Source organism: Cupressus sempervirens, chromosome 2 (assembly GCF_028749045.1).
Source record: "Cupressus sempervirens isolate cs-2001-9-10 chromosome 2, ASM2874904v1, whole genome shotgun sequence".
Classification (NCBI taxonomy): domain Eukaryota; kingdom Viridiplantae; phylum Streptophyta; class Pinopsida; order Cupressales; family Cupressaceae; genus Cupressus; species Cupressus sempervirens.
The window spans coordinates 582,713,754-582,733,438 of NC_143119.1; the positions used below are offsets into that span (position 1 = coordinate 582,713,754).

Sequence of the window (19,685 nt, forward strand, 5' to 3'; positions counted from 1 at the left end):
GACAAATAATATACTTAAATAGAAGCTTAGTATCAGTTCCATCACTGAGCCAGCAGAGAAAAGTTCTGAGAAAATATATTTTAAGCTTCACCTAAAGGGAAGAACTATTTCAGGATATGCAGGCTTACATATGAGCATGCTTTGCCTACTCAAGAAACACAAATCTCTGAAAGTTTATGAAGGTTGATTCTAAGGCAAGAGCTAGACATTCTGTTGAAAGTGTACTTAGCAAAAACACTGAACTGATGATTAAAATTGTTGGAACTTGGGGTTCCTTGTACAGGCAGTGAATTACAAACTAGAGTATTAGGTATTTCTTTTATATAAATCCTATCGACACTTGATCTGGGAGAATCAGCTGGGCAAGAAAATCATCTTGCACTTGCAGATGATGGTAGTTTTGATCATAATAATGAATGGTGGAGTTTGTTAGTTCCTCTCATGTTATGGTTGTTCACAACCTTTTTTTAATTTAAATTTAATAATGCTTATGTTTCTGGCCTCTACATTTTAATGATTTTAATGTACTGTTGTACAGATAAGATGGAGGAGAATGATAATACTGTATCTGTTCTGATTATTCATGACAACTCAACATGCGTCAATTAACAAAATAAAAAAAAAAGAAAAAAAATTGCAGACATGGAATTTTTAAAGTTTGTAATGTGAGCTTGCAGTTATCTGAATTAGTCTTTTAATCCTTTTTCTTCATCAAAAGTACACAGAATGATTATAGTGAATGGTAAAAGAGTCAAGAGAGTGTCTACATAGTAACTTCAGTGGCCTTTGATTTAGCAGAAGAATAGAAACATTGGGTATATGACTTGTCCAATCTTTTACTCTGTAGAACTAAACAACTGAACAATACCGCCCTTCAATCCAATATGTTCTCTTAATGAACATAGGATCACAGCACAATGAGGATAATGAACTATAATCCCAATAGCACGTTTTTTGGAAAACATCAAAACATATCATACAAATTGTCGTATCCAAAATTTTCCAGGTGCCTATGGGGCCAGTTGAGTTTTTGTAGAAGAACATCATATTTAGCATCACGTAGGGGGTGTTTATTCATAAATTGTGCGTACTCTCTCCCCCTTGTTAGGGGATTGTGGCAAATGTGGTTGACAGCGAAATGGATGAGTGGATTACTTAAATAATGTGATTAGGGTTTATAAGGGGCATGGGAGGGCCTCTTTCACTTTTTTCCATTATAATTGGAAAAAAAACGATTATAGTTTACATTAAAAGAAGGGGACAACTGCCTGTTCTGGAAGATCCAGCCTCATTAGCAGGCATTCCTGGGATGTCCTTGAATTCTGTGACACCCAGGGATGACTGCTCTCATGTAATGGGGATGGATTTTAGGTAGCAACTTCTTATATTCTTCTTGTCCCACTTGTCTCAAAGATTTGAGTGTAACAAACACTTTTTCCAGGTCTTAACTAACAACTAAACTATCAAAGAAAAACAATTATTACTTCATATTCATAAGAAAATAGTTAGACAGTTATGTTCATGTGAATGGGATTAATGGTTACAATCAGTTAACCAGAAATTTCATAAGTATCAATTGAAGACACCATCAATGAATTTAACACCGAAGTTAAAATCTACATACCGTAGAATTCATACCGAAATCTGTTTGGGGATGCTTCTGTAAGGTCTAGGTTAGTCCATAAATACAACTTAGGAACAAATAGCTATACCACTTTATCAAAATGATAAATACCATCAAATACCACTGTATCAATTAGGGCATCAAATACTGTTGTATCATTTAGGGCATCAAAAACCACTATACCAATTAGGGTATCAAATACCACTGTATCAATTAGGGCATCGAATACCATTGTATCATTTAAGGCATCAAAAACCACTATAGGGCATCAAATACCATTGTATCATTCCTTCTCCTTCCATTGCTAACTATGGCAATAACATACAGTTAAAAAAATACACTCATATTTATTTTTCACATAAATGAAAAACTGAATTAACAATCCATTAAATAAACCTATCTCTTGCATATGGATATATTCCATGTTCACTTGGAAGATCAACTGATCTAATTGGTTACCAATTTTACTAACAAGAAAAGTTGCTTTCATTAAAGGAAATAACTGAATCAATGATATAAATCAATCCATCATAAGGTAAGATCCCTGTTATCGACAATGTTTTGAATGCATAACTTATTGTTGTCTTGTGCATGTTCTGCCATCTTGTGGAGAGGGAAAACATTGTCAGGGGCTTAACCACCCAACCACGGACCTTACTTATCCCCAAACAATTTCTAACGAGAAAGACCCTCCCTACTTGGAAATAGATGGGGAACACCATATCCTACAATTGAGCATCTTGGTATTTAGAGTATCATCTCACCATTCGACTTGGCAGCTGAGTGTACTTGGACAATCATAAGCTAACACTTAAGTAATTTGTATTTAAAGATTCTTATCATTTATGGAATGACTGATCATATTGTTTCTTTCTTGCAGGGGAACCACTCCTCACCCATTATCTAAGGCCTTTCCGCCTTGGTGAGTCCCTAGAGTTTTACCAGATTTCTTGAGGCCCTATCACAAAGTCTCACTAAATATATTCACATCTCAGAAATATAGTGTGCACCCGTATGTACTTTGGTTGCTGCTCCTTGGAAGTTCAGAGCTAATTTAAGGATAAAAACTCATAAGAATTATAATAACATGAGAGAGATAGCATAATGGATAGAGATTCTTATCTGGCCTAAGGTTCGGCTCTCTGATATATAATTGAAAAACCAACCCGACAATGACATATAGTAGTAGCCGCTCATACCAAGATATAATAAACATGATCTAATTGTATCAAAGCAACATCGCTTGAACTCGGAAGTCGAATATATGAGAGTTCTTCCCAACCCCTTCGCGTGAGCCAAGATTAGGGCTGCAGAACTGAATGAGGAGGAATGAGTAAGATGGAAAGAAGGAAATATGATGTCGGTTCTGCGGAGTTACTAGATGTTTCTGTGTTAATGTTAGAATGGTTGCTCTGTGGACTTAGCAAGAGAAAAGAGAAAAAGAGCTCCCCCAAACCACATCCACAGTGGTATAAAATAAGAACTCTTGCTTAGTTTCAAAACAAGAACATCAGTTGGTATGAAATCTTGATTTACGAATCTTGGAAAAACTCTGCGGTTATGAACACATGGCATTCACTTGCTTGGGTCGCCATATGACATCAAGGAAAAAGAATAATGAAGTTATTGGATAACATGAAAGATATAACTTTATATATATATATATATATATATATATATATATAAAATCATCTTGTTACGTGATTATCCTTATAAGTGTACCCATGTGTACATATATTTATGTATGTATGTGATTTAGAGAGAATATACAATTTATTTCTAACATTATTTCCCTTCCATATTTGCATGCCCATATATATATATTCATATACATATATGTATGAGTATAGGTGTTATCCATGTATCAAGGTGATCACACACACACACACATATTAGAGAGAGAGAGAGAGATTCAAATCAACAAAGAGGTAATTGCTCTTTAACAAAATATTTAAAAGTGCACTGTTTTTTTTAAATGTTTGACCAAGTAGCTCATTGTACTGTCCAATGTACACTCTTGTTTGCCTAGTCACTTACCCTTAGCCATGGTGGTTCACAGCCTATACCTATTTGCCCAATGATGTTGGTGCTCTCTATCATAATTCCTTTTTGGCAATGCTTTCCCCTTTCAACATGCTTCTGTAGGCAGAAATTCCCACGAGAATATCACATTCCTCAACAAGTTATTATTCATACACCATCATAACGGTTAACCACCAATTCACTTCCATGATGAATAACCAATTTTACAAGTTTTCAAGATAACAATATAATTGTATCATAACAATTAACTTACTTGTCATCTTCATATGAAATTATAGTGATTACCCATCTTACCATTTCATGAGATCATAACTAATTTTTATCTGTCAACTGACTTCACATGAAACCTCAACGGCTATATGAACATTTTAAATTGGGTCAAAAATTGGGATGTACCACTGAGTTTGTTTTCAAATGAAAGAATGAAAAAAAAAAAACATTCTGAAGGAGGGAGATGGGTTCATTCAATGGCAGTCTTTTCAGTATTTTCTATGATAACAATGTTTCTTGATGGGCAGGCTTGTTCGGATATTCAAGTGGACCAACATGCATTCCAGTGAAAGGCAGTCAAAACTTTGGAGGGATAAATTGATCAACTGAAAACATGATACTTGTTTATGTCTTTTTATTCTCTCTCTAAATTTTAAGAAGTTGGATGAATTTTACTTGCATAACAACTATTCCTTCTCCATGGACAGAATGGGGCTATCTTAATTCTGCAAATGATATTGCAGATTACATTTCCCTTTTCCATAAATTATTTATTTTTACAGCTCTAACCATACTTTTTCTTCACTGACTCAAGTCACTTTGAGTTCTGGAGTTTTGGATTTGAAAGTAGCATGTGTGATAGAAATGTGCAGATGAGCATTACCATGATACTAGGCGATTTACGTCTGCAGTTGACACAATTCCAACACAATTCCAAGTTTCTGTTTTGATCTCCTCTGTTTTCTCGTAACAGTTATGCTAGGATTATTTGAACTTTATTTAGTTGTGAGATGGGAATTTTGTTTTGGGGGGGGGGGGGGGGGGGGGTGTTTATTAAATCAAACATATGTAAAAGGGGAGATGATCACGAGATCATTAGTTAGGTTTTTGCTTTAGGATGGTTCCCAAATATGGATATGTATATTTTGTACTTGGGTCAGGAATCAGATTTTTCTTTACAGTTCTTTCTTTGAGGAGCTACCTGAACTAGTTAATATTTAAGTGCCCTGTCACTTTTTGATAAAAAAAAAAAATTTTAGTGCTGATAAAGATGCTATAGTGCAGCCAATAAGAACTCAATGCTAAGTGAGATGCCATAATATGACTAGTCTTATCATATTGCAGATTTAAAAACAGAATGAAACAATGGTGCTCCCTAATCAAATCTCAATGCAAAGCATAAGGTTACAATGCATGTCTTATGACTCAGATGCAGATAGAAAATCCAATGATCAATACGTACTTCAAAGACATATAAATATGATTCCATGCCACACAATATAAGTTTTGCAATTACAGACATGCCTCTATCATTTTAGACAGCTTGATTGCATAAGGAAACAGTGAAATCATTCGATCATTAGATAGCAAACAGATTTCCATCAACAAATAAAAACATTCACATGCCTGCTTGGAAATCAAATGATGATAGAGATTGATAGTTAATTAGATAATTACTAAGGTGGTTGTTTAAATCGAAAAAACAACCAAACACCAGGGACCACTTAACCTCCTAGACACTCAGCTATCACTAGCCCCTCCTAAGAAAGTGGCAATGGTTGTGGTTCTTGATCGGATGGCATTCCTGAATTTCACCTTTTCTCATGGATTCCTACACTGATGACACACTTCCTCCACTCCAAGATGATTCTCCTCCTGCAATCATTGACACAAATGGATTAGATACCATGCCATTGAATAAACTCAACTACCAAATAGTCTTAAGTTGTATCAACAATTTCATTTCCTATTTTCCATATAAGAAAAATGTAATTTCTTTCATGAAAGAATATACATGCAAATCCACAGCCAAAATTAAGAGAATTTAACATTTCCATTCTCATTTAAAAAATTGACTTAACTACATTTAACTGAAATCTTTTTAACAGCCATTGTCACATATCACAGAATCTAGTTATTATAGTTGTAATATAATAAGGTCACTAGGAAGGGATGTAACAGGTCTTATCTTAATTCTGCAAAAGATATTACAGATTCCATTTCCCTTTTCCATAAATTATTTGTTTTTAAAGCTCTAACCATATTTTTTCTTTACTGACCCAAGTCTCTTTCGATTTTTGAAGTTTGTTTCAATTTCCTTCCCCATGCTGGTGGCTCAATTAACCTCTGCTTACAGATTTTTTCTATTAATAATAGAACTATGCGACATCACAAAGATAGGAGGAAGTCTATGTCAATTCTACAGTTAATTGGTCATGCTATAATTAATCTCCACTTTTGTTTGTCTACTTTCAAACAATTAGTGCAGGTGACCAGTAACTAGTGAGAAAATGGAGAGAACATGGAAGTCTTATCTGGAGATCCAGAAGTTCAGAAGAGCGGCCTCTTATTTTGGAATATATTGCTTGTTCAGTGGCCTAGTGTATGCCTACACAAACAACACGTATGACTTACCTTTGGAAGTTTCAGAAATTTCTTGTTTATGTAGGATTCAATACATTCTTGTCCCATTTACATTTTGAACGGTTGCATAGGAATTGTATGATGATGATGAAATCAAGAGATATCAGGATTATATTTCATACTTCCTCTTTTCAATCTGCTGTGATTTATTATATTAATGAAAACAATATTTTTTGGTATTTACAAGAAATTAGATTGTGTTGTACAGCACAAGGGCTGGTATTTCACGGGCAGATCAATTTTATAGCTCCTACCCAGCTGGTGTAGAGCTTCTTTCTGACACCACAAAGGTTACTAAAAGGCTTGTTAAATACATTTTTTGATTACTGATATGTAGCCCAAGGGTGTATTGAAGGCTATTTCTTGTTTGAGATATTTCTTGACACTGATTTTCGGTTTTGATTTTGAGCAGTTGTATAAATCAGCCCTGGGTAATGTCTTTGAAGAGGAGGAATGGGGCCCTATTGAATTTTCCATTATGGCGAAGCATTTCCAGCGCCAAAACAAAGCTCCATATGCCTATCATGCTGTAAGTGCCACATTTTTGTTTTCTTACAAAATTGTTTTTCAAAATTTCCTCAACAATTTCAGACATTCTTTGAATTCTTTACATTTATTCTGTATAGAATCTGGTCCTTTTTGTCAACAGGAATTTCAATTAACTCGTCTTGGTTTCTATATGGTGGTAATTGAATTAGTCAACAATAATAATATTAGATTAGAGAAACACATGAAATATATCCTATATGTTGATTTGGCTCCATTTTCTTCATGATCTTCTTTGTTTGAATTGCATACGTTGTAAATGAATTGACCTTACTAAATGTTAAAGAAAATGAACATTTTCCCCAATGTCTAAAGCACAGTTCCAAACATCACAGATAAAATCGGTGATAAGTTCTTTTATTGCTATAAGTTATGCGTGGCAATGAAATACACAACTTTATAGCTGAATTTATCGCCAATAAGTTGGGATTTTAGTGCCGATAAAATCCCAAATTTTCACTGATAAACTGACGATAAGCTGGTTGTTTTTCAACCATTAGGGACTGCCAGCCCAATTTAAGTTCATTTTACATTTTGAGAGTTGCAAACTGCTGTTTGGGGAGAAAAAAGGTTTCAAGGAAAATAAAGGTGATTTGTAGGGATCTAGAGCATCTAAAAGAATCAAGAAAATGTTGTGTGGCATGGAGTTTTGTGTGGTTCTCAAGGTGCTAAATTGGTCTTGGTGGCGGTGGTGCTGCCCCTTGACCTATCTGGGGTGTCTCAAACCCCCATTTTATTTTTGGAGTACACTGCAACTTTGAGTTTGTGCAGTTACATCGTTATATAATATATACACTCTTGTCATTATTTGCGGGGATGTTGGTTCCCAAAATCACAGATTGGAATCCTGTGAGCCTTGCCAACTCAATGCTGAGATTCTAACTGGTTAAAGGCCAACTTGACAAGACTGATCAATCCGATCCAGTCCTCTGCACTTTTGGCTTGGTAGGGCCAAGGCAGGTGTGCCTACTCCCAAGACAATTTCTTTGGCCTTAGGCTTTATAGCAGATAACTTGATGACAAGTGCAACAAAAATCTTCCAAACGGCAAGAAATTAAGATTTTTTTTAGATGGGCACTATTTAAATGTGAAAGTTGCTGAAATTATATTGACTTCAAAACTTCACCAATTGCTTCAGGATGAATATACTTTAAATGGAATGTGTTTTGAATATGAATGTTTTGAAATTAGAAAGTTAAAATGTTTAAAATGAAAATGTTGCTATGAGATTTATAAGATAAATAAATTAATACAAATAGAGACAGATATAAATTACCATTCCCAACTACAACACAAAAGACTAACTTTCAATGAATCAATGTCTTATCTTATTGGGCAATAGAGTCATTTCACAACACGGTTTTTTACATAGAACTTGATTGGACTGTATAATGTGATCAGTTGCTACAATATTCAGAATGAGAAGAACTTAATCATATATGCAATTTAGTGTCAGTCTGAAAGGGGTTTGACTTCTATGACAGGAAGACCAATCAAAACAAGGAACTAAAAGACTTATCTTTCATAAAATCCTTGAATTTTCACACACCAAATGCTATGAGAAAGTATGCTTATACACACCGAACTGTGAGCAATCCACAAATCAGCTTTGATGACCATAAAGGACAGAGCTGTGCTTATGATGCTTTATCCCTCTGCTTCCAAATGGACAAGATCATATTGATTAATGAAGGAAAAAGATCTATTCGTTTGCCTGCTAGTAAGTAATTTTGATATACTGAATAATACATACAAGATTAAATATCTGCTCACAGAGTGCTTGTATTTTTATACAATCACAAATCATATGTCTAATGTTGTGTCTCATTTGCCTTTTGTATCCTATATTTATACACGAATGAAAAGATGTGCAATGAACAGACACACCTCTTCATACTACCTAATTGCGACTCAACTTATTCGATGAACTGAATAACTAATCTTGGATGATAAAAGTTCTTCCACACAGCATCCTGGACATGGATATTTATATTTTAATCCTCCCGCGTGTCCCCAATCCTATGGCTTATCCGAATAAGAAATCAATTTCGTGAATATCTGGATGCAATGGTAAGGCATAGCTGGGGTTGCATCACGATTATCTGAACTTTAAAAATCCTTCCCATACTGGAAGCCGAGAGTCGTTCTTGCCTAGGCGTCATGCTCTTTACAACGATGATTTTAACGAGCCAACATATCTTTGTCCATAATTGACTTGCGATATATTTTCCTCTGCACCATGATGATGCAAATAAAAAATAAGGAAAATACATGCAGAGATTCTAATTAACATCCCCTTTTTCCGGGTCCTAGCTAACAACTATCATATCATAGAAGATAGTTACTATTTCATATTCATGAGCATGAGATGGCAGTTATAACAACTATTTTACATGTTCATATGAAAGAGATCAATGGTCATAACAGATTAACTGAATTACCTTAACTAACAATTGAAAACGCATTTAACAAACAAATGCAATATATGTAGTTGCCATCATAACCGACCATTACTTGAGGAAAATAAAGATGAGTTACTTTTCAAAATGAAGACAATTTTACAACTACCTTACATATTTAGATGGAAGATAACCAACGGCTATAATAGAATAACTGAAAAGAAATAAACGATTATCGATATTAAACATCTAACATATCTTCAAGTTGAAATTGCATATTCATATAAGTAAAATACCTGTTGCCAGAGGATATTTGAATGCAGATCATATTTCTGCTTAGTGCAAGCCTTGGCATTTGTTGGAGAGGAGAATCATTGTTAGGGGTTTAACCTCCGAACTGCGTACCGTTAAGTATCCCCACACAATCTCTACTCAGAAAGGCTATCCCTACTCAGGAATAGACATGGGACACCCTATCCAACCACTAAGCATCCCGGTTTTAGAGTATCAACCCACCACTTGTCTAGACAATAAGATCTAAACATTGGACTACCATGAGCTGACTTAGTTATTTAGATATGATTATTGTTGTTCTATCTTTTATCATACAAAGACACTCCATAGTTTCAGTGGCTATCAATTCACACCCTTCGTCTTGACCATGCTGGTCTTCCTGGATGAATTTTTGGGGTGATTGAATAAGCATAAAATATCTCAGCCATTTACATACTACCCAACATGGGCTTATGGCTTAACAAAGATTCATATCACTCACATTTTTTTTCATTACTATTTCTCTTTACGAGTACTGCCCTTATCTCAGGGACATGGGAAAATGTCCCTATATAAGCTTGCACTGGTATGGAATTCATTGAAAACACAGTCCAGTTATGAAATCATAATTTTGATATGAGATTAATACACAATATGAAATGACATTCAGTTGTGAAAACAATACTTCAATTGTGACATCGATATTCTAGTATGGATTACTTATTCTGATATGAACCACTATTCTGCTCTAATTCTGATAGGATATCAGTAATCGATCCTAAGGACATTTTTTTTAAAGAAATACACTCACCCCCTTCTGGTGGCAACTTGATCTTTGTGAATAATACTATTGCACAACCATTGGAAAGAAAAATAGAAATGTGTCTTTCAGATTGTAAATTTCCCAGAAATTTAATCATTAAAATGTAAACATAACCTGGTTAGTGAGTTCTGCTACCTGACTTAGCACTTGCAGCCCTTGTATTATCGGTAATAAGGAATCACAGCACAGGTGGTCACATGATCTCTCCAAGCATCAGCAGACTTGTATAGGAACTATGTGCGATCAAAAGAAGAACATGAACTGTCGTGGCTCGGGAATGATGTAATAGACAAAGCTATCGTGTTGGAGTATGAATGCATAAACAAGATTTCTTGACTGGAAGAATAATTGAATATGCAGAACTAACCGTGGTGAAAATTGTGGTATCCAGAGCTCTGAATGCTTGGATTTGCTAAGGTACGTAATACCAATGGTAAAAGTCTCATTATATCTATAAACAGTTTCATGCTTGGTTAAAAGAAAGAAACAAGAAGGTGGTGGTGGAGAAGTTATAAAGATCAAAGAGCCATCGAAATATGTGACACACATTTAATATTAAAAAGGTCACTGTAATGACATAAGAAATAATTAGCAGGGTGGCCACTCAAGGCAAACAAGTGAGGCATTGGTCAAGGATGAAAGAAATAATAATATTGTATTAATACATAACATCATGGTATCTATATATGTCTATATATGTCTGTATATATATATATATATATATATACATGTACATGTGTAAACCCCAACCATATATTTCTTAAGTATACATCAAATATCAAGTATGCATATACATTCTTGTTTATATAATTGGTTTATGTATATACACATATACATGTATAGATATTTAGGTATCATGGTGTTGATATGTTAGGACATGCTTTAAACACCAGGAGGCTCCAACCAAAAAACACAATTATTAAGGTACCAACTTGTTCATAATTCAATTTAATTCTTAGTGATTTCTTTTATTATTACATGATACATAATTTAACTGGATAGCTCATGGTCGTTCAATGTACACTTTTGCTTGCCTAGTTGTTTACCCTTAGCCATGGTGGTACAGGACGCGTACCTATTCGGCCAGTGATAGGTGGTGTGTTAGCATGAATGCTGACGATATTCCTATGGGGGAGTATTCTAGCATTGTTGGAACATTTGGGAGATCAACATGTTGCATTCATGACTACGTTTGTTACTGATGTCAACATAGTATTGTTTCTGTACAGACTGCAAGAGTAACAGACATAGAACGAGGTCGTATGGATTGAGTATTGATGATGAGGTCAAGCGCAGTTGAGGATATGTTCTACAGTGTTTTGATGACATGGAAAAGTGTGTGTGTAGGAAGTCAAAGATGTGAGAATTATTTGTGATTTACATAAGATAGTGTGTAGACAAAGTACCTGAGGAGTGGTTTTTGGTGTTTAGATTGTATCTCCTAATAGGGATAGAATTGTGATGAGCGAAGTTAGACAGTGAGAGTAGATATCTTGATGATGACATCAGCGAGTGTGCAAAGTTTGAGGTCGCATGTGTGAAAAATTGTAAAGACTGTGAGCCGACAATATTTTGTAATTATGAAAAGATGTAATGGATTGTATTATCTAAATGAGGTCCTATTGTAATTAATTGGGAACAACTCAATGAATTATTTTAAGGACATGGTATAATGGAAAGTTATTTTCCTTGTGATGATAAGTGTATGTATGATGTGCAAATGCAAATTGTGAAAGTAATATGTGAAGTTGGTAAATGCGAGTAAGCGATCAAAGGGAACGTTGTGATGCAAAGTTGGAGATCTAGTATTGAGATATGATAAGTATTTGGTGCAATATTGACACAGTAAGAGGACAAAGAAAGAGTTCAAGTTGTTGAGATTAGCTGCATTTCTATTATTCTGAAAGGAATAATATAGAGGCTAGTTGGACTGTTAGTTCGGTGGTCTTGCCCCTGAAGCTATTTGGACAATGGGTCCATCTGCCTTCTACAACTCCTAACAGGGTTGGAATCTCCTAATAGGGTTGGAATCTCCTAACAGGGATTCAAAGTTTCCTAACAGTGACTAATATGTATTGAATGTACTTCATTGGCTCCTAATAGAGTCCATCCTCTTACAAGGAACTTATATATTAGTACATCATTTTGTGGCTACCATCCCCATTGGGGTTTTCCCTCTGATCAAGGGCTTCCCTAGTTAACATATCTAGTGTTATTGTGTATGTGTATCTTCTTATAGTTGCTGGTTATATTGATCACATGTTTAAGGTTTAATAAGGTTGTATTCACTCCTGCCCTCTTAGTTATCTTGGTGGACTTTACTTTCTAAAAAATTGGTATTAGAGCATTAGGTCCTTGAAGGAAAAACTTAATAGCTTAAGGAGATCAATGGTGGGTCATTTTAGAAAAGAAAGTCCTAAATTTGATGGAGTTAACTATGACAGTTGGAAAGAGAAGATGAAGACACATTTGCTATGCATGGGTCTGGGATATTGGCTGATGATAAAGAATGAGAAGTCCGAAGAAAACAAATTTTAAGAATGTAGTGAAGCTGAAAGAGATCTGTTTATGTCTAACATGCTTGCCAAAGAAGCCTTTTGTTAGCTCTTCTTGGAAATGAATATAGTCAGGTAAAATTCTTAGCAATATCTCATAAAATTTGGAGAACTTTGGAATCTACTGTTGAAGTTGATAAGAATGCTAAGAGAATCAGATTACAAAATTGGATATGTTTGTTTCAAGAGGCTAAAATGATGAAAGATGAATTTGTAAGAAGTTATATTGGTAGAATATCAGAAATTGTTTCAAGAATCAAGTCCTGTAATGGAACTAAAGATGAAGATGAGATCATATGGAAGATCTTGAAAACTTTGACACCACCATTCAAGCAAACAACAAGATGATTGAGCAAGTGATACCTTGTACTGAGAAATTTTCTAGAGAGACTCTTCTTGGAAGATTGGAAGCAACAAAAGTAAGTTTGAAATAGTCTGGAGACTTGCCTAGATTGGAAACTGCTTTTAGTGCATTAAGTGTTCACCCTTGTCAAGAAGTGCAAGCACCCGCGGAGTTAGGATTTGTAGCTATAAAAGAAGAAAATCCTGAAAAAGAAGTTAGAGAAGAGAAAGCCCTAGTGTCATAGGTTGAGAAGAAAGCTGATTGGATCATAGACAATGGTTGTTCACATCATATGACTAGTGATATGAATAAATTTGTTATGTTCAATAGTCATGATGGAGGAATTGTCGAAGTTTGTAACAATGCAGCTTGTCATATCAAGGGAATATGATCTATTACTCTTGATAGAAAAACTAAAACAGATGATGTTTACTTTGTTGATGGATTAAAACATAATCTATTGAGCGTTGGACAGTTGGTTGATAAGGGATACTATTTGCAGTTGAAGAAAAGACATGCATTATTAAGGAACAAGATGGTAAGTTGATTGGTACAGGTACAAGATCCAGAGGTAATGTTTTTCGGCTGAACCCTATAGAGATGACATGTTTGGTTGCTAAATTTGATGACTGTTGGTTGTGGCATAGAAAGTTTTGTGATATAAATTTTGATAATATTGTGAAGGCAAGTAGTACATTTTTTGTTAGAGATCTACCGAAAATTGTGAAGCCTACTAATTTTGTGTGCAAAGAATGCGTTATGTCTAAGCAAAAGAAAAGTTCTTTTCCTAGCAAGAAGTTCATTACAATATCAAAATCAGAGATTGTTCATACAGATCTGAGTGGTCCTAATAAGACGAGGATTCCATGGTGAAAGGTACTTCATGATCATTGTTAGATGACTTTACTAGGATGATGTGGGTAGCATTCTTTAAAGAAAAGTTTGAAGCATTTGAGAAGTTTAAGCTGTTTGAAAATAGAGTTGAGAATGAGTCTGGATTGAAGATTAAATGTTTGAAATCTGATAGAGGTGGAGAATTTACCTTGAATGAGTTTAACACTCTTTGTAAGTGAATGGCATTAAGAGGCAGCTATTAGCTCCTAAGACTCTTCAGTAGAATAACATTGCTGAGAGAAGAAATAGGTCTGTAACATCATCAACAATAGGTATGATGCTTGAGAATGATGTATCAAAGCCATTTTGGAGAGAAGCAATTAACACAACAGTACATACAATGAACAAAGTGCAGATCAAAAAAGGTACAAACAAGACATCTTATGAACTATGGTTTGGACATGCACCGTCAGTGAAGTATTTCAGAATTTTTGGAAGCAAATGTATATCATTGGTAAGTTTGATGCAAGAATTGATGAAGGTATGTTCCTTGGTTATTCATTGAAAAGAAAAGCTTATAGATGTTTTAATCAGAGAACTAAGACTATTATTGAGAGTGCAAATGTAAAAGTGGATGAGAAGTTTGGAGTTAAAGAAAGAATGCTTGATTATAATTCTGATGCTGAAGAAGCTAATCTTAAGCCTATCCAAGAAAATGTTGAAACTTTCTACGGGACTAACAATGATTTGTAGAATGACATTCAAGTTGTGGAACAGAGAGAAGAACAAAGATTTGAACCTAGAGAAGTAGAAAGAATTGAGTCAATGACATCAACACCAAACAAAAATTTGACAAAGAATCACCCTGCTGATTAGATTATTGGAAGCAAAGACAGAGGAGTTATGACAAGAAATAGAGTTTATGAATAATTATGTATGATTTCTCAAGTTGAACCAAAGAGTGCAGATGAAGCATGCAAGGATGATCATTGGATTCAAGCAATGGAGCAAGAACTAGATTAGATTGTGAAGAATGAAACATGAGAATTGGTCCCTAGACCTAAAGATAAGAATGCTATAGGAACTAAGCGGGTTTTCAGAAACAAGAGGAATGAATAAGGTGAGGTTGTGAGAAACAAAGCAAGATTGGTATGTAAAGGATATTCACAGCAAGACGGTATAGATTTTGAAGAGACATTTGTACTTGTTGTTAGAATTGCAACAGTAAGGATGTTATTGGCTCATGCAACAAACAAGAAGTTCAAAGCAAAGTAATGAGAATCGCAATCGGATCGGAATCGGCAAGGCCGAATCGAATCGTGAATTGGCCATGAATCGGCAAAAATAAAAAAACCCTTTAAATTTAGAGATTTTAACAATTTAAAACATATTTCATGCACCCTTTATTGAATATAACTTAAACACACTATAACATCATCAAATAGAAGTTAGCATACATAAACATGGAACATAAATGATAAATCCATCACATACGTAACTATGTTCACGTAAAATGTAAATTGTAGTCTTTAGCTGAAGTAAATAGGAAATCATATGATCATAATGATTCAAATCGTAGAATGTATGTAAGATGAAGATCCATAAGACATCAAATCATAAATGTATGTAAGAATCTAAGATGAAGATCCATGAAACGCATGTCTATCAATATCTGTAAACAAAATGAGAAAACAAGGCTCTAGCTCAATCCTCATCATCATCTTCAAGCTCAGTCGCAGCCTCAGCCTTTGAGTATCCAATCCGCCTTCTAGAAAGGTGGCTAAGGTAGGTCGTAGAGGACTACCGAGCCATAGCCCCCGCATGTAAGATGGGCTCACGAACAACATCACTACGACCTATGTTTGTGTGTGCGTGCGTGTGTTTACCAGTGCCTGAACGTGCTCTAGCTAGCTCCTCTGCCATGGCCACAACCACAACCTCAGCCTCTCTATCGACCTGGTCAACTCACTCATGGTCTCCCTCAGTGAAGACTGGATTCATAGCCTTAGTGAACCACTCTGATTCTGGATCAATCTCCTCCAGAATAATTAGAGTGGAGTTAGCACTCCAAATCTGTTTGATCCTAAGACGAAGGTTGTAATGAACAAAGACAAGATCATTCAACCTCTACACAATCTGTTACAAGCTAGAGTTTCCTTTGCACCAAAAGATCGACCTATCAATGCTCGATACAACCACTAAACTTATAGAACACAAGAGGCGATTAAGCCATGTCACAAATCTCAAAGGGGAATGTTGGTGGTTAGTCCAACAATCCCCCTCTTAACGTTATCCGAGGAGATTCGAACTTGTGACCAAGCTTTGATACCACTTGTTACAAGCTAAAGTTACTGTTGCACCAAAAGATCGACCTATCAATGCCCAATACAAAAACTAGACTTATAGAAGACAAGAGGCAATTAAGCCATGTCACAAATCTTGAAGGGGAACGTTGGTGGTTAGTCCAACACAATCACCCTATTTCTCTTCTTCGAGTGGATGTGCTCTAACATGGACCAACTACGCTCACATTCAGAAGTGCTGCTTGGCTGACTCAGAATACAAATGACAATTTTTTGAAGTTTTGGGGTTGTGGGCCCAAACATTTGCCACCATCTATCTGAAATAAGGGAAAACAAAAACAATTAGTTTCATTTACAACTATAAAATTACATAATCAACAATTAAAATGCACAACTTATAAGTCATAAACTTTAGATTCGTGAATATATTATTTAATTTTTACCTGGTTGTATTGTTGTCCGACCATCTATGGCCATCTTGCTAGAGAAAAGTAGCCATTCTTTATTATTGAACTTGTCGAGCTCAATGGTTGCAACTGTGCTATCCTCATCACTACTCAACCTCTAGATCACTATATATAAGTTGGTGAGAACCTCCTCATTCACCTTGAAGTCAGGACGGAAATAAAATGTCATAGTCAGATAGTAAGTTGTTGCATGGATGGGTTGGTGGAGTTGATTTTGCCATCTCCTATCAATGATCTCCCAAATAGGGGCGTATTGCACTCTTGCATATTGGGCTCTAATGGTCTCCTTGGCCCTATCCATGCCCTCATATATGTAGCCCATAGAGGGCTTCTCTCCATCAGCTGTTCGTAGGAGAGATACAAGGGGCTCAGTGACCTGTATATAATGTAGAAAAAAACATTTGAGTCAAAACTTAAATATAAACTAATATAACTAAGAGTAAAACTAAATCATTAAACAATTAAATATTAAATATTAAATACTAAATAGTAAAATACTAAATGTTAAATTGCAATAAATTTACCTTAAGGATTTCTTTAGCAGGTTTCTAAAAACCATCATCATCAAAGATGCAATTCACCATATCTACCCCTGTAGTGGTTGTAGCATAGGAAGATATAATCCACTCCTGCTCAATAAACATACTCCTCAAATCGTCCCTTGATGTCAACAAGGACTGCAGTGTAATGAAATTCGAGGCAAACCTCGTAACGCCTAGACGAGCTTACTCCTTGCCTTTTGTGTTGTCCCTCATCGTGCTAAGGACGAATGAATGATTATAAATAAACTTGTACAATTTTTTTGCCTTTTCGACACATGATTTGACCCACTTAAACTTGCCATTTTCCTCCAACATGAGTTCAAGGCAATGTGCCACACAAGGAGACCAAAATATGGTGGGGTGCCTCTCCATCAAAAGTTTACCTACGACAATTTCAAGTTAATTAGAAATTTAAACATGTTAGAACTTAGGAAACTTAGAATTAGAAAAAGTTCAAAATTCAAATAAATTTATTTTCAAAATTTGAAAAGTTAAAAGTTTACCTGCAGCAACATAACTTGCTGCTTTATCCGTCACCACCTGCACCATGTGTTGTTCCCCCACCTCTGCTATGACTTCCTCAATAACCTCACATAAGCATTTGGCGTTTTTGAGATGAATGGAAGTATCAATGGATTTAAGGAACATGGCTTTTTCTACAAAACAATGAATTATCACGGATCATCAACAAATTAGTAATCAACAAATCAAAATTTGAAATATTCAATCACGATTCACAATTCACATTGTATGTAGGAAAGTAGAATGATCAATCACCTCCATAGGAAACAAGGAAATTGAGGAGTGTTTTATTCCTCTTATTTGTCCAACCATTAATCATGACGGTGCAACCCTTTTCAATCCACTCCTTTCAGTGCTCTTCAAACTCAACGTTCATATCCTCTACCATTTCATCCAAGAGGTATCCACTCAATTCAGCCTCAGTTGGGGCTTTAAACCCCGGACCACAAATAACAATTGCATCTATCATGTTTTGCCAATAAGGAGCCCTATCACAAATAGAATATGAATAGAAATTTAGATGAAAAATCATTATGTAAGCTTGTAAAGTGAATCTATTATTAATCAATGACTTATAAAACAAGTAGATATAATTAAAATTTTACTTTAACCTTAAAAAAAACAGAGAAAAAAGAACCAATTACCTCGGTGCAACAAATGGAATGTTGCAAAAGTACCAAAATTTGCCAATTTCTTTTTTGGCAGCATAATGAATCTCCTTGTTCTAACCCATGCCCTCAAGCGTGGGTTGTGAGCCAGGAGTAGTGTGGGGCACACAGTAACTATTCAATATGTTCTTCCACACTCTAGGCTGCAATAGGTTGGACTCAATTTTAGTAGAAGACCAACGAGCACTAGAACTAGGACGAAAAGGAGGCCTGGAAGAACCCTCTCCAACACAACCTACGGATGCCAATGCAGATGCAACTACACGAACATGGGAGCCAATAGCCCATAACCCTTCAAGTTGCCTTTTCTTATTCAATTTATCTTGTCCATATTTTTCTAATACCACTAAACGAGTGCATTTTGCCTCAGGAGTTTGTAGAGTGCAAATTGTACTATCATGTCCAGGTATAGCAACAATGTGGTATTTGAATCTATAAATACCACCATAATTTATTTTTTTACAAAACGTACATTTTGTTTGAAATTTGTTTCTTCCAAGAAAGTTTTCGGTATATTTTGAACATTCATCTTTTTTACCCATTGTGGAAAATGAAAGTTAAGGCTGCTACAAAAAGAAAATTCAAGTAAAACCTCAAAGTTTGAAACTAATAAACAAAAGTTACAAAACAACAAACCCTACTTTACAATTTAGTAAAATTAAAAACATTCAAGATTTGCAAATGAAAACTAAAAATTTTAACAAAAAATGCATAATACACTAACATGCAAAAAAAAAATCAACACTTACCTTTTGCAAATGAGTTGAAGAGTGTTGTTATTGACTCCTTAATGCTCTCAATGCAATTTTATGGCCTCCCCATATGAACTTTTGATCTCTTTGGTGCTCTTCCTTCTTGCTGGTTGGAAACTTGTGGTTTTTCTTTTCTCTTCTCTCTCACTTTTCCTCTTTTCTACTCATGCTTAACAATTAGAAGGCCCTTTAGGGTTAAATCAAAGAGGAAAGCCCCAAAAAAACAAAAAAGATGTGTTTTAATTAAAAAATGAGTTCACTTTATACCTTGTTGCACGGCCGTTTCATTGAGTCGATTTAGGTGTTTTTTTCCATGAATTGCATAATTCGGTGATTCATGGCAAAAAATCACCTGAA

At 35.1% G+C, this 19,685-nt stretch overlaps 1 protein-coding gene across 7 annotated transcripts in view; it reads left to right on the forward strand.

The window, feature by feature from the left end:
• The window catches only part of LOC149574764 (uncharacterized), a 99,960-nt gene that overhangs the window by 18,823 nt on the left and 61,452 nt on the right, over positions 1-19,685 (forward strand). For 4 of the 7 annotated variants that reach the window (XM_089814584.1, XM_089814589.1, XM_089814588.1 and 1 more), the window contains exons 2-4: positions 6,142-6,281; positions 6,510-6,591; positions 6,714-6,830. In XM_089814584.1, the coding sequence (XP_089670710.1) occupies positions 6,169-6,281; positions 6,510-6,591; positions 6,714-6,830 (312 nt within the window). In that variant the 5' untranslated portion in view covers positions 6,142-6,168. The remainder of the gene's footprint in view (positions 1-6,141; positions 6,282-6,509; positions 6,592-6,713; positions 6,831-19,685) is intronic. The other 3 variants (XM_089814585.1, XM_089814590.1, XM_089814587.1) reach the window with 1 other exon arrangement.